Raw genomic sequence first — 15,652 nt, 5'->3', positions numbered from 1 at the left:
TAGACCATAAACATAGATAGAAATACGTATTTATATTTATGGACCATAAAGAGCACCATTTTTAGCAGAGTGTCGAGCATGGTGTCGAGCAGTCAACAAGGCTTGATGCATGTGAGTACTCGCTGAACCAAACAAACAAACACATTAAAACAATGGCTAACTGTTGTTAGCTGTTTGTGCTACCCGCCTCACTTCCGGGCTTCACTGATTCGCTAGCCCTCCACAAATCAAATTGCTCCAACTGAAAGACTGGCTCAAAAGAAGCCCGACGACATCTACGACGACCGATTTCACGGCACACACCAAACAGATTCGTGTCCCCGCCCCCTCAAGACTCTACGACGGCGATTATCGGGCCGGTGTGTCCGGGCCTTTACATGAGTCCTGCATTAACTCAGGATGAACTGAGCATTAGCTAAGCATCAATTAATGCTGATGTGTGTCTACTTAATATAAAGCCTTACCTTTATATTTTGATATCTCCACAGAACAGTTGCCTGTGCCTGGTTCATTCATTTGACAGTTGTACCCACTGTTCATTTAGAACATTCAGATTTTTGGTCAAAATTACACACTAAATGTATTAAAAACTTGCAAAAACATAGAAGCAGCGTCATGTGCACTGATTAGAAGACCAATAGCTTCCACGGCCACTTGTTTTTTGTCAATAATGAGGGTGCTTTTTCTTTTCACAGGTGTGGCGGTTGGACCTGGTGATGGTCATCCTTTTTAAAGGAATCCCGTTGGAAAGCACGGATGGCGAGCGGCTGGTGAAGGGAGGACATTGCTCCAATCCAATCCTCTGTGTTCAGCCTCGACACATCTCTGTCTCTGTCAAAGAGCTTGACCTCTACCTCGCTTACTATGTACAAGAGAGAGGTATGTAGTTGACCAACAGTATTGCTATGTTAGATGTTCTTTCTGTGTTGGTATTATGATTGTGGATGAAAAGGGATGTGGCAGACACAGGTGACGTTAGGAATTGACGCAGGTGGAGATATAACTTACAAGATCATCTCTACAGTGTGGAACCCTTGCATGGTTTTGGCACATGTATACCATTTTTTGTATAGCTTTGCTATTTCTATAGCCCCATTTTTCATACCTGTTATAGGCTACTTGTAATCATATAATTCACGCTTTCCCATACAGGAGAAAATGTAGATTTTTTTTGTATGCCTTGGTCAGACTCATTATTATTCTTAGTATCTTATTTTATTGAGTCCCAGTTTTGACTAGTGAAGTGGGGAGACACTCTCCTCATGTAAAAAAGGTTAGATTTAGATGTACTAGTGCAGTGGCCGGTAGGAAGCAGGTAGCTTATGCATGCTTAAATGTAACCCATATATCAAAGTGGGACACAGAAACAGATGTAGCCTACACATAGGCAGTGTCACACAGTCATTGAAATTGCTGTCACATCGCTCGTCAATGTGACTTACTGTATGTTCTTTCTTTAATATGTGTTTTTTTGCATTTTACATACTCTTAAGCTCGTTTAGGTGTTAGTTTCTAACGGATTTAAAACATTTTGTGGAAGCGATCATGTTAACATTCACGAAACTCACTTAAGAGCTATCCGAGACCGTGCTAGTTTAAATGGAAAACGCTATTGACACGCTAACTGAAATTAGCGTCACTGTCGCGGAAGTGTTTAACTATAGGCCTACATTAACTCTATAACAGTGAAAATAATGTACGTGTGATCTTTAACACTAAAGCAGGAACACAGACAGACAGACAGAGATTTTTTGCTTTATAGATAGATTATATACTTATATTCTGTATTAATTACAATGATTTATCATTTCTCTGTCTTTCCCATTTGGTAGACTACTTTAGTTTGAGTTTCAGGCTCTGGCTGGGTTTTCATGTTGAGTGGTGTAATAAACAGAGCTTGGTTCAGTTCCCAACAGAAATGCCAGCAGACTGTTTTGTTGATATGCTCTAGTGGTTTGTGCTCTCCTTTTTGCACTGGGCCAAACTGCAGACACATTATCTGCTGTTACTGCTGCTGAAACTACAGGCTAAACTAGACAAACATTATAACATTATTATTTATTAATAATGATTATACCTGCTTTGAGTAGAACATCTACCTTGTTGGTCTCATTCAAAATATAATTTCACCACACGTGTAAAGGCTGTGTTTTCGACACCCACCATCCTACACTTTATGTGCAGTCAATTTGTTTTGCACTTCTTGAACTGAAAAAGATGTTTCCAACTTTCCAGTGAACAAAACCCATAAGGCTATTTAATTTCTTCAATCAAAACCTTTTAGTAGAATGTAATCTTGAGTTTTAAAAGGGACACGGTTGCCTGGGTTGCCATGGTCTGTATTTGATTATGAAGTATTTTGGCCTGAAGGTGGTGCATAAAGGAAGTTGAATATTTATTTAATGATTCATTTTTTGTGGAGAAGGATCGTCAAGCCAGGGTGATGCAAACCAAAGCAACGATGAATCAGAATTGAAATTGTTTCAAAATCCATTGGGAATCATCCCCTTGGATCCATAATTATCTAGACAGTCCATTTCAAGTTACTCATTGTCATGGCAAGTTATTCTAGAAGATTTTTAAAGCACTTCCCTGAGTGACACGGAAATTGTCTGAAAACTTCTAAAAACTGAGTTCATTGAAACCATTTGTATGCATATGTTCAATGCAACTACAAATGGAGTCCAAAAACAACTGAAAGAGAACACAGTGTTCACATCTGTTTTCTATATTGTGGCTTCCTTCAGGAGCTGCAAGAGTCTCATTCACTTCAATGACGCAGCAGAGACACCAGTGACACCAGGCCTCTGCAACAGTAAATTACAATTCAATTGAGTGCAGAATAAACATGATCAACAACAGCCAGCTAGGGAAACTTAGGAGATTTGCTGCAGGATCTATTAAGGGCAAACTCTGACTCACATATTCTTCACAGTGGCAAGACTGGTTTTAATATTGTGGTTGTAGACACAGATGTAACAGCAACACACACTATACTGTTTGTCAAGTATATCTCCCAAGCTAAACTTTGTCCACTTTTTCCTCTATAAAGCACAAAGGGACAGTATTTACCCTCAATGTGTTTGAAATCATATTTGTCCATCTGTCTGAGCTGCCTTATAGATAAATACAAGCTGACCTCAAGTCATACATTCATTTACTAGCTTACCTAATGATCACTTGCAAAAACTGCTTAACATTTTTCGCTCTGGTTTTGCCAAGATTCCATATCAAATGGGAAAAAGCAGAGTAACCTTGCACAGCCACAACTCCAGCTCATATGACCAATGTCTAATTGGAGAAGATATGAGACCCTACTGAACCAAGGAATTGATTGGCTCTGTGCTTGAAAGACTAGTCATGCACATTCCCTCAACACTTGCACTACTTACTGTAATTTGGTATTTCAGTGGTGGAAAACAGTAAATTGTGCTCATCTCATGACATTTTGCACCCATGCTGGATTTACAAAAGGAAGTTTCCTGCTGTTGTCAACTTGGTTGGCGACAACACACTAGTAATGTAATGGTGAACATTTGATTTGGTTCACATCTACTCAATCTTTTTTTATCACAGCACACACACATTATAACATATTTCACGCACAAGTTGAACGATAGCGATATGCAGACACCCCTGCTGATCTCAGCAAAAATAAACTAAATTTCCTATTTTTCTTTATTTCTCTCTCTCTCTCTCTCTCTCTCTCTCTCTCTCGCTCTCTCTCTCTTTCTCCCCCTCTCTCCATCCAGAGGCAGAACAGAGCAGAAGTCCCAGTCATACAGGAGTTGGCTCTGATCAGGAGGACAGTCGAACCGCCACCATTGGTAATGTAAAGGATCTTCCATTATGGAGGGATGTTCTTACATTCTTTTTTACAAATTATTCTAAAAATCCTAATTGATTGACATGAACTAATTCTTAGTGCTCTTCTTAGCCTCGCACACATCATTAGTGTCTCACTGCTGTTGTCTTTCTACAGATGGTCCAGAGTTTCAGGACACTTTTGTGACATCAGGAGTTTTCAGTGTCACTGAGCTGGTCCATGTCTCAAGAAGTAAGTCCACTTTATAATCAGCCTAAGCCCTTACCCAACTTCACTACCAGAGAGAGAGAGAGTTGCCCATGTGAATGAAATACTGTATGTGCATTGACAGAAGTGCATTGGATGGAAACTGCTCTTTGGACTTCTGTGTGAAAATACAAGGTGGAAATAAAAGTGCAATTTGATGCCAGGAGGACTACCAAAATTGCCATGTATTACGCGTTAACACATATATTTTGCACAACTCCACCCACCTCAATGAAAATAGGTTGATATTGTGACTACACCATTGTTACAATTGGCTGTTTGAAAGCATGGCATTTAAAGTACATCTACACCTTCACAAAATGTAATGCCATTTATAAATGTTTAAGAAAAGTACTAGTGTCTTTATGTATGAGTGTTTTGCATGTTGGCTGCAGTTTTTTGTTGACTTTTAGCAGGATATTGACATCTCAGTGTGATAGTCTGAGGTATCATGTTGTCTGTCATTGGCTGCTGTCAGACAGATTTGAAGTATATGAGCTATCAGTTAATACTACAAAATTTAAAGAAAGAGAATGTAATACAAATATATAAATATATTATAAGAGCATTATGTGTTCGTAACCATTGTGTGTATTCCCCCTGTGTGTGTAGCTCCAGTAGTCACAGGAGTGGGCCCTAGTTTCTCTATGGGGGAGCTCCAGGGTCATCTGGCCTACGACCTCAACCAGTCTGTTAACCAGCCAGTCAGCCTCAGACGATCGCTGGCCAGCACCTCATCCAGCGGGTAACTACACACACACACACACACACACACACACACACACACACACACACCAGTCTGTTAACCAGCCAGTCAGCCTCAGACGATCGCTGGCCAGCACCTCATCCAGCGGGTAACTACACACACACACACACACACACACACACACACACACACACACACACACACACACACACACACACACACACACACACACACACACACACACACACACACACACACACACACACACACACACACACACACACACACACACACACACACACACACACACACACACACACACACACACACACACACACACACACACACACACACACACACACACACACACACACACACACACACACACACACACACACACACACACACACACACACACACACACACACACACACACAGACAGACAGACAGACAGACAGACAGACAGACAGACAGACAGACAGACAGACAGACAGACAGACAGACAGACAGACAGACAGACAGACAGACAGACAGACAGACAGACAGACAGACAGACAGACAGACAGACAGACAGACAGACAGACAGACAGACAGACAGACAGACAGACAAATTGCTAGACATCTGCATTGGCGACCTTGCATTGACCTTTACCATCATTCCATTTCAGAATTAAAATGAATTGCATTAACTGAAATCTTTTAACAGAATGTGTAACTACTGTAACCTTAATCGACTACTATATTATGTTTATTGTTCATATTCAAATGAAATAATATTAAATTTAATTAAACTAATATAACATCTTGTGTATTTAAAAAAAATAATGTTGAAGTATCTAGCACTTACTTTAATCACGGCTAGAAATTGCCAGAAGACACAATATGCTCAGTTTGTCATTGTTCTCTAACTCTCATAACACTTTGTGGTTGGTCTGCTGCAAGGTGGGGGAGGTAAATCTCACACATTTGTAGAACACTGGCTGGTAATTGCTGCTGTGTAGTTAATGCAGCTCCATTCGACATAATACAAACAGCATTATAGCACCTTTGTAATGACATTATAAAGACTATGTGGGTGTGGTAGATATGTGAGGTAGGACTGAAATTACTGGAAAGTTTCACACATCATCTGTCACCAAAGTAACTGTCTCTCAGTCCGGCCTGCAAATGCAATGTGCACGCAGTGAGAGGAGATGGAAAGACGCTGACTCAGATTATCCTGAATAGCATGCGCATAGGAATAATTTAAAATGTGATTTACTGTATTTGTACTGTATATATTTATTGAAACATGTGATTATAACTCAATATCTAGGCCCTAAACATGCTCGGGGCTGTGCTGATGTCTCCTTGCCTGTTATGTAAGGTTTTTGGTTTGTTAACTTTAACCGTTGGTGAAAGGAGAGGAGAGCTGCAGCAGAGGATCAGGTGAAACTGTGCTTTTTAGTTGTCAAGAACTGTGCTTGTGCTTTGGTACAGTTACATTCATGTCTTCTGCTACTGTTGTGGCTTGCATTCAAAAGAGTTAACAGCTCTTTCCTGCTTTATATGGTAGACAGTCTGATAAAACCATACACAGGTATATTCTAACTACATAACGTGTATGGCAATGAATCCTGATCAAGAGGCACAGTACAACCGTTGAAGGGTAGTGAATGCCCGGTACCCATTGTAGAGTTTCTTGAAAGACACTAAGACTTGATTGTATAGCTACTGTTATGACCTTTACTGAAAACAAATATTCAGGAAGCAGTGTTTAGAGGTAAAGCGAAAGTGGCTAAGTTAAAAAAATAACTGCTCTTCCGAAATGCCTGCACTAAGTTATCTACAGCCTGATAGTATTCAGACAGAACATTGACGCCAGTCAGGTGGGCCACTAGGGCCACACTATTTATACTTTAAAATAGTCATTATTTCACTGCTGCAGGACCTCATATTGGTCCAAATTGTCAGTTTGACCTGAAACTGTGCTTAAAGGCATTTATGTGCACTGTGGTAAAGGCAGAAGAGAAGTCCATGAATACAATCCTAGTATGGGGATGTGCTGAATCCATGTGTCATGCCTCGGTATCTAAAAGGGGGAGACTTTCATACTTTACTCCATTTTAGGGATTGGGATTATATTTCATTCTTTCCACTGTCTTGGATCCCGGCCAGAGTCCAGAAGGCACTAAATGAGTCTTTGAGCATCCTGCCACAGGCTGTTGACTCTGTTCAGGATGGTGGTCAGTCACCAACTGTTCATCTATGGTGAGAGTTTGGTGGGATTCGCCTGGGTCTGGCAAGAGTTGATCTATGATAATATGGCCTTCCTTCTGAACTCATTCTTCAATTCCCTCATCCTGAGCCTCTTTATATTGAATCAGGCAGATTGTCGTGTCCTTGTTGACCCATTTCTTGTTGTTTGGATGAATAGTTGTGGGTAGTTTTGTGTGAATGACAGTGTTCTCACAGTATGAAATAAAAAGGTCACTATGTCGCTATGTAACTTAAGATCACCGCTACAGTCATTAAAGAATAAATCCCAGTCAGTCAATTCAAAACACCCACTTGGTGTTTCAATGGACTCTTTATTCCAAACTAGGATTTCTGTCTGTTATAGGTCTACTTCGTTTCAGTTGCGACCTGTATTTTGGCAGTTACAGGAGGATGTTGTGGCCTGGACGACCAAGAGGAGGGTGGGGTTTTGAATGAAATACAATAGGGTTGTTGCCGTAACACAGGTCCAGTGTATGCTGCATCCTGGTGGGACTTGTTACGGTGAAATACTAGTTGTTTGCCAGTCTGACTGAAAGCTCTAATTTAACTGTCTGCTGTTTATTTAGCACTTAGTATAAAATCAGGCCCGGTGCATACTGTAAAGTTACAGGATTTGGGGGAACTTTTGATGTTAATAATGCGCTCTAAAGGATATGGGCATTTGTTAATAGTGCTCACAGCACACAGTCTCTTTTACCATTAAGTTTGTTGCTTCCAGCTCAAAAACATAGTCCCCTGAGTAGGCAAGTCTACATAGGTTGGCAGCGAAAGGTTGTTCCGGCCCCGAACAGTCTGTTACATGACATAAACTGGTGAACACGAGCCCATTAGATGAAACAATTTTCATTCTAACATCTCGTCAAGAACATGAAAAAACATGCAATAAAATGCAAAGTAAAACACACACACATACACCGAGCCATGTTGGGAGTGCTGCACAATGAAACCATAATCCTAAATGTGTATACATGTGTTTGTGTCTGCAGGAGTAAGCGTCATAAGTCTGGCTCTATGGAGGAAGAGGCTGACAGTCCAGGAGGGGAGTATTACCACTCACCTTCCTCTCCTGCCAGCAGCTCCAGGAACTGGACTGATGACATGGAAGGAGGTAAAAGAATCAGAAGAAGACTAGACAATTGTAACAGTAGCATTTGGAAAAGGAAATAAAAAAAACACATGTTAAAAATATGTTATCCTTAATAGGATATTAATCGACAATTTACAGCTCACACAATTGATATTAGAAGTAGATACCTATCTTTTTTATGCTGATTCTATGTATAGTATGAAGCACACAAATAATAACATAACATTATTGGAAATTTTACTTTGTGGTGTGGTGTGACAAATGTCTCACTTTACAGACAGAATACACAGTTCAATTCAGAGAGTTTGCTTTAGTTAGTTTTTATCAAATTCAATCGACAGCTCATGCTTTTGTTTTTTTGTACAAAACAACAATATATTCCGTCCCTTAGACTGTATTTTACTATGAGCTATGAATCTAAGTCTAATTAAAAGTCATTTATTTTCACGTCCTTGTACTGCGGTGTAGGGTTAGATGGTGTCAGGGCGTTGAGGGAAGGCCATTTGACGATGACCTGGAAATCTCCCTCTTTTACCCGGCCTAATGTTGGCAAGTATGAGTGTGCTCAAACACAAACTAAAATCTGTATCTAATGAAATGAGGCAGGGAAAGACAGTAAGGTATGCAGCCAAAGAATACTATTTATGCCATTTGACTGTGAGAAATGTCCACAACCTCAAAGAACATGAATCAAGACAGCTGCCCTGTGTTGGCCATCACAGCAGTCAAAAAGTCTTCCATGCACAGCAAGAGGGTGTCTTTGACTGAGGCTGCATTCTTGTATTTTGGACTCACTCCACGTGAGGTACTAAGCATCTGACAGGTTAGCAAGTTAGACTAAAGTAGGAAAAGGTAACTTACACATGTACTTTAGCTGCTTCTATATCAGAAAGTTTGCATATCAACCTAAACGGAAGTAAAACATCAAACACCCCCAGTCACTGCATAAGAACAACATGGTATTTCCTGATTGATTCTCAGGCTGCATGAAGAGGCATCCTAACTTGTCCATGAGATGTTAAGACGCAACAAGCTTGGCCCCAGATACTGTTTAAGGTTTAATTATACACATGTAGAGAGATGTTTCAAGAAACTTAGGGATGTTGTTGAGCAATAACAATGTGATGGATGCGATGTATGTTATACGTATGGATGAGACAGGTGTTACCACCGTCCATACACCCGGGCAGTTGCCGGACTGTGGAGTGAAGCAGGTTGGATCAATGAACTTCCGCTTAGAGAATTGCCTTGGTTTCAGTAGCATATGCAGTGCAAGCACTGGGAAAGGTCATCCTGCCCTTCTTAGTTTTCCTATGCAATAGGTACAGTCATTTATTTGTGCACCTTAGACCACCTGGTATATCTGGTGGTAGTGGAATTGGTTCAGGAAAGATTAAAAAAAAATTATTATAAAATTATTTTCTCTTGCTCCTCGAACACGTTGCCAAACATACTAAGGTCAGTCCATAGATGAGAGTGTAACCCTAGCCTGACAAACCCAGCTTACACACCAGTGCCTTGACTAAGGATGCTGGGACGTGGTGAGTTGTAATTGTTGGTGCAATTGTTGTCACTGTTTTTTCCATGTAGTTTTTCTGTTATATCTCTGTGTTCACTTACTTGTACTGTGTGCTCTTCTACAAATGACTCCTTTGAGATCAATACATTTTTCTGAGCTAAAAGTACATAATCCATTGAAGAAAATGGTGAAGTCTCAATGAATCACGCCAAGACAATGACCATTTATGATGTCCCATGTCTTGTAAGGATAGCAACATGCTGTCTGGATTCTGATCCATAAGCATTTGGCCTTAACCCAGATGTTTTTGAGGGGCATGTATCCAAACCTTCCCGTGATTGGCCCATCAGTCCTTATAAGAGGGCTTCTACAGCTTCCCAGCAAGACCCCTGCTGCAGCCACTGCAGCCTTCACCCTGAATTCTGACATCCTCAGCGGACACTGCAGCTTCTCCATTGTTTCAAACATCCTCTGCAACCACCACAGCCTCCTCCCTGCCGGTCCCTATATTACTGTATAAGATCATTTCTCAGTGCAGGACCAAGAGAGGATGGAGCTGTTTGGAAACCCTAAGAAAAGTGGGCCCACAATGCATCAGCACCACTGTCAAGGGCAAATACAGCACAATGACAATGTTCTTTGTTTAGTGCATACAGTATGTTCCATGGGAAGTTCTTTTTAAATTGTTAAAGGTATCAGCAAGAGCTCATTATTGCAGATTACCGTCATTCTTACCGAGATTTAAAAGTCAGTTGAGAGTTAAAAAAATATATAAAAAAAAACAGTCCTCCATCCTTACTTTCCATTTTCACAGCGTCTCAGAGAAAGGGCACACTAGTTTTCTGTAGTCACGGGAGTTTTCCCACTGGTGCACTTCACAAACTGGGGCAATATAATGCAGTGCAATGCACACCTGACTGTATATATTGTGTAGACATAGGTTGCGTTCCGAATCGCATACTTTCTACTATATAGTATGTAGAAAAAAGATTTAGGATGTCCCGATTCTTGTGGCCAGATTTAGGATGGTTAGAAGTACCCGGATGTCCTACTTCATGCGGCCAAGATTGTTAGTGTTGAAAACTGCATCCTATTTGGGCGATTCTGACCCACAATCCAGTGCGCACGTGAAGTGACGTCACATCGACGAAGCCTCCATATGAAAACAAACGGGGATGCGCCGGATATAAAAGCAAGAGGCAAGATCAAGGCGCAATGTTATGATGAAATAAGAGAGTAAAGTATGTCCCAATAGTATGCCTACTGCATCCTAACTAGATTCTTTTTATCGTCGGATGTAGTATGTAGAATAGAAAAAAGAAAGAGTATGCGATTCGGAACGCAACCATAGTTGACCTGCTTTCAGCTGTCCTAAGATGGTACCGCAGTATGGTGTTGTTGACCCAGTGGTATAGTGGGTAGGCTTGCAACTTTTATGTAGGAGGTTTGTGTTTTATGTGTTAGTACCCGGCTCGCTTAGTTTTAAATATAAACCAGGTTATTTTTTTGATTCAATGTTGCCTGCACCCATAAATATGTGTGTGTGTTTGTGTATTTTAGGTATGTCTCCTCCTGTGAAGAAGGCCGAGCTAGACAGTCCCTCTCCCCAGGAAGACTCGCCAAGAATGGGCTCCTTCACTCAGCACCACCGGCCAGTCATAGCTGTTCACAGTGGTCAGTGAGACACACACACGCAAGCACGCACGCACACACACACGCACGCACACACACACACACACACACACACACACACACACACACAATTACAGTAAGAACCAATTGTGGTTTCCCTCATTGTTTCTTCTCTCCCTTTCTGTCTCGTCTCTCCGTCTGTCCAGGCATGTCTCGGAGTCCCCACCCCTCCTCGTCTCTTCATTTCCCGTCTTCCTCTTACTTCCCCCATGGAGCGATCCGCTATCCTCCTCACTTGTCCCAGGACCCCCTAAAAGATCTGGTCTCATTGGCCTGCGATCCTGCCAATCAAACCCCCAGCTCGGTGAGTACAACCTGTCAAAATACTGTTCCATTCCTAGGGTTCGATACCCGAATTACGTCAGTATTTCTGTGTACAGAATACCGATTCACAATAAACCATTTGGTCACAGAGTTCGGTACCTGAAAGAGCAGGGAGGAGAGTAGAGAAAGCGAGACTACTAGTGTGTGAGTGATAACATGTAACCCCTGCTGCTTGTTCAACTCAACAGTCAGGGCAATGGAGAGTAGTGGTTAGGGCAAAGAAACGGCATCTGTTACTACCTTTGCACACTCATGTATCTGCAGCATCTAATAATTGCTTTGACTGTTGAGGCGACATTAGAATTTCTGCACTTTCAGGTTTCCTCTGCTGCTATCACTGGCATCTATACTATAAGACTAAACTGACTTACTTTATTGTTAATAGTTTAGCAGTATTGTAGCGCTCGTTGAATATGAGTATATCATTAATTGCCTGTCTTTCGTATTTTTCCAGCTGAACGGCAGCAACCAGGTTAAGGTGCCCAGTCACTACATCACCTCTCAGATGTTGGCCCCTCCTGGACTGGCCCCTCCCCCATCCTCCCTCCCCAGGCCGACACTATCTGCAGAGTCAAAGGCCACTACCACTTCCTCTGATGGGGGAGCAAACTCCCCCACATCACCAAGTAAGTGGTCAAAATGCTAACTTACTTCCATTTGATGGTACTGATGTGTGGCATGACATCTGCAGTGTGTATATATACAGTACATAACCTTATAATGGGTATTAATATGCTACCATTTATAGTCCTAAATTTGTGTGAGCAAATACAGAAAAAAGGTTGAGAAAGAAGTGCAGAAGAACGATAACACAATAAGGTTTCCTGGTAGAAATGCTCCAGTCTGACAGTTTGAGAAATCCCAAATTAACTTGATTCCTTATTGGAGAAAGGGTTACAGAAATGCACCACATGCGCAATAGTCTGGGTTTTATTAAACTTCTGACATCACAGAGTAATATACAATTGTATACAACTAAGTTGTGTGTATCACCTTCTTTATTCATGCAATATGTTTGAAATATTTATTATTGTTGTTGTTGTAATCATTCTAAGAAATAAGTGCAAACAGAGAACCACAACCCAGATCATGTTCATCATAAGTTCATCAAATTGAGAAAATAACTAATGATCAAAGTTGAATTCTTCTACAGTCAGACTTTGCATGAGATAAGTATTATTATTCATAACAATGACAATATTCTAATCTTTACGACCACTTAAATTAGTAAAGGAAAGGCAGTCAAACAAAATCATTAAAGAAAAAGATTAAATAAGATCCTATACCTTTTAAAACATCTATTAAACATCTGATAAAAGGACGTCTATTAAAACTGAGTACAGGTTGCAATCACATTAAAATATCCTGAACAAAAATGTATTTACAAACCACTCCAACTTACAGTATCTCACCATGTATTTAGTTGAACAAACTTTATGAATCTGAAAGCCCAGCTCAAACTCCATTTAGTAGCTGTTTGAGTTTTTGGTTCACCTGGCTGAGCGAACTGCATCCTTTATTCTTTCTGTAATCTTCCATATACAGATGGGTGACAGATTTAAGGAAAAAACCTGAAATAAGTGGAAAAACAAAGACAGTTCAACTGGCAAGTGTTTTGTTAGGAACAGTGACTGCAGTGAACTCTGCATTTACATCTATGGGAAAGACATCAGTAAACAGGGTTTGAATTTGTTGTTGACGGCGCTCATTTGATAAGCGTGATGCTTGTGCATTAGTGCGATATATAAGGAAAAACAGAGGATACACTCTTCCTCCTACATTTGAAAGTTCAGTGGTGCATAAACAATAGGCACTGGTCTTCATGGATGTGGATACAAGTGATAGGGTCATATGAGTCACCCTTGATCATATTCTCCACAAGTGGGCAAGTGCATGTCTGACATGTACACCAAGAGAATGGTACAGGCCTGAATGCTTGGCCCTTATTGCGAGGGGATCCAGGGGCTCTGTTATGCTGTGGGGGGACATTTTACTGACCACTTGTCCCCTTAGAGGGAAGAGTCACTGCAAATCAATGCAGAGTTGCTCTAAGTGATCACCTTTATCCTACGAAACATCTCTATCCAGTTCTGAGTGAGATGTTGGACCATAGTGTTAGACAGTCCTCTCCCGGCACCATCATCAAACAGCAAATGTGGCAATATATTTTCGAAGAATGATGTTTCATCCCTGTAGAGTCCAGAGACTTGGAGAACCAATGCCAACAAGGAACATTGAAGCTGTTCTGACAGCTCTTGGTGCTCAACACCTTACTGAGACTATTTATGTTGGTTTGTCCTTCAATTTGTCACCCATCTGTATATAAAAATAACTGTAATAGACAAATATATAAAAAAGAAAAAGAGGTCCAGTACTCTGTCCAGTCAAAGATAAACCCACCAACATCAAATCTGTTGCCTCTTATGGTTGACTATTTGGTGTCACTTAATAATAAAACAACCACTGACCGAGTGAAAGATTAACATAAGCTTATACATATATTTTTTAGTACTGCCTCATGCAACTTTACAAGTTAGAAGAGTTATGAATTATTATAGACATTATGAGACTGATGATGTTAACACAAACACCCTCAGCATACTCGGCCCCTGGGACCCCCCCTGCCAATCGCACCTCCTTCGTTGGAGTCACCCCACGAGACCCAGGTGGACTCTACCAAGCCCAGGTTAGTATGGTTCATTTGACATTGTCAAGCTGAATTTAGGGGGGGTTCAGTTGACCATACAAAAACCCTGATTATTGGAGGATTAAGAGCCTTCACAGTGGTATCTAGCCATGCAAATATTTGCAGAAAATTACTTTTTTTAAAGACAAGGTTTCAATATATCCACCTCTGAAACCTCTGTCACTCAAATACAAGAAAGGTGAAGAATACATTGTTTGTGGTGCTCAAAGCATCTCAGTCAAATTGTGTCTCTCCCTTTGGCTTAATTAATATGACTCAATACGATTTAACTAGACTAGACCTTGTAAGTTGCTCTTTATTTATAATTTCCTTCTTCAAAAAGTGTAATATCTTAACTCATTCATAGTAGAGTATGTTGTGTCTTTCGTCCGACTCTCTAGTATTAGTAGAATAGCTTTCAATAGAAGGTTATTGCTCTGTGGTGTAAATCCGGACAAGTATCAAATTTGATATAATCTTTCAAACAAAACCTATAACCAACCCAATGTCCAATAAAACATTGGTTGGCGGATTGATTTGGACAGAATATCATTGATTGGCAGCTTAATTCCAAAACATATTAGAAGTTGCTACAGTAGGCAAACAATGACGGTGGTAGATAAAGAGGCAGGTGGGTGTGTGCATCAATATGAATTTAGAAACATATCTACACTATAGAACATATGTTTTCATAAAGAGGAGCGCTGGGCCTTCTGTGTTAAGCTTGGATTGTGTTGCTGCTGCATTGCAGTGCCTCTGCTCCAGAAACTGTTCAGCTAATACTGCTGAGCCAGAAGTTCTCTCTCCCCCAGCCCCCCTCTCCACCTCCCTCCCTCCCTCCCTCTGTCTGTCTGTCTCTGCGTATTTCTAATGTTTGTCACAACCAAAAACATGGTGAGATGAGTTCTTAGCAGTTTGTGTACATGACAACTAGGTTGTTAGGGATATTTCATCTAATTGAATGGAATCCATCAGTTTCAATTATGAATTTTTTTGATTAGTGAAATGGGTCAAAATCCGACAAATCGATCTGACAACAAAGCAAATGGAACATGTGTTATTCTGTAGGGTCTTAAACATCTTGGTTTCTAATTGCGGCACATTAAGAAAAAGTAGCAATACAAGGTAAAGTCCTGCTTTCAAAGCTTTAGACAAGTAAGAGCACAAAAGTATTAGCGTTAAAATAGACTTTAAGTTGCAAAAGTTAAATGACACAGGATGGCTCATTTAACAATAATGAATATTACATTGATGAAACATAGCTATTTTTGCATTAATGTGTAAGCATCCCAAATGTTGCAGTTGGT

At 40.6% G+C, this 15,652-nt stretch overlaps 1 protein-coding gene across 5 annotated transcripts in view; it reads left to right on the top strand.

Annotated features, from left to right (window-relative positions):
- nfic (nuclear factor I/C) overlaps window positions 1-15,652 on the top strand; it is a 40,364-nt gene that overhangs the window by 14,246 nt on the left and 10,466 nt on the right. For 3 of the 5 annotated variants that reach the window (XR_013844987.1, XM_080032728.1, XM_080032730.1), the window contains exons 4-11: window positions 696-879; window positions 3,753-3,827; window positions 3,983-4,057; window positions 4,685-4,817; window positions 8,024-8,145; window positions 11,204-11,317; window positions 11,482-11,639; window positions 12,114-12,285. Coding sequence is in view for 4 of the 5 variants with exons in the window: in XM_080032728.1 (XP_079888854.1) it covers window positions 696-879; window positions 3,753-3,827; window positions 3,983-4,057; window positions 4,685-4,817; window positions 8,024-8,145; window positions 11,204-11,317; window positions 11,482-11,639; window positions 12,114-12,285 (1,033 nt within the window). In the remaining variant the exon portion in view is untranslated. Of the gene's footprint in view, window positions 1-695; window positions 880-3,752; window positions 3,828-3,982; window positions 4,058-4,684; window positions 4,818-8,023; window positions 8,146-11,203; window positions 11,318-11,481; window positions 11,640-12,113; window positions 12,286-14,256; window positions 14,346-15,652 lie in introns of all 5 variants that reach the window. The other 2 variants (XM_080032729.1, XM_080032731.1) reach the window with 1 other exon arrangement.

The sequence above is a fragment of the Ammodytes marinus genome, assembly GCF_949987685.1.
Source record: "Ammodytes marinus genome assembly, chromosome: 8".
Classification (NCBI taxonomy): Eukaryota; Metazoa; Chordata; class Actinopteri; order Uranoscopiformes; family Ammodytidae; genus Ammodytes; species Ammodytes marinus.
This window is presented reverse-complemented; position numbering and strand designations above follow the sequence as displayed.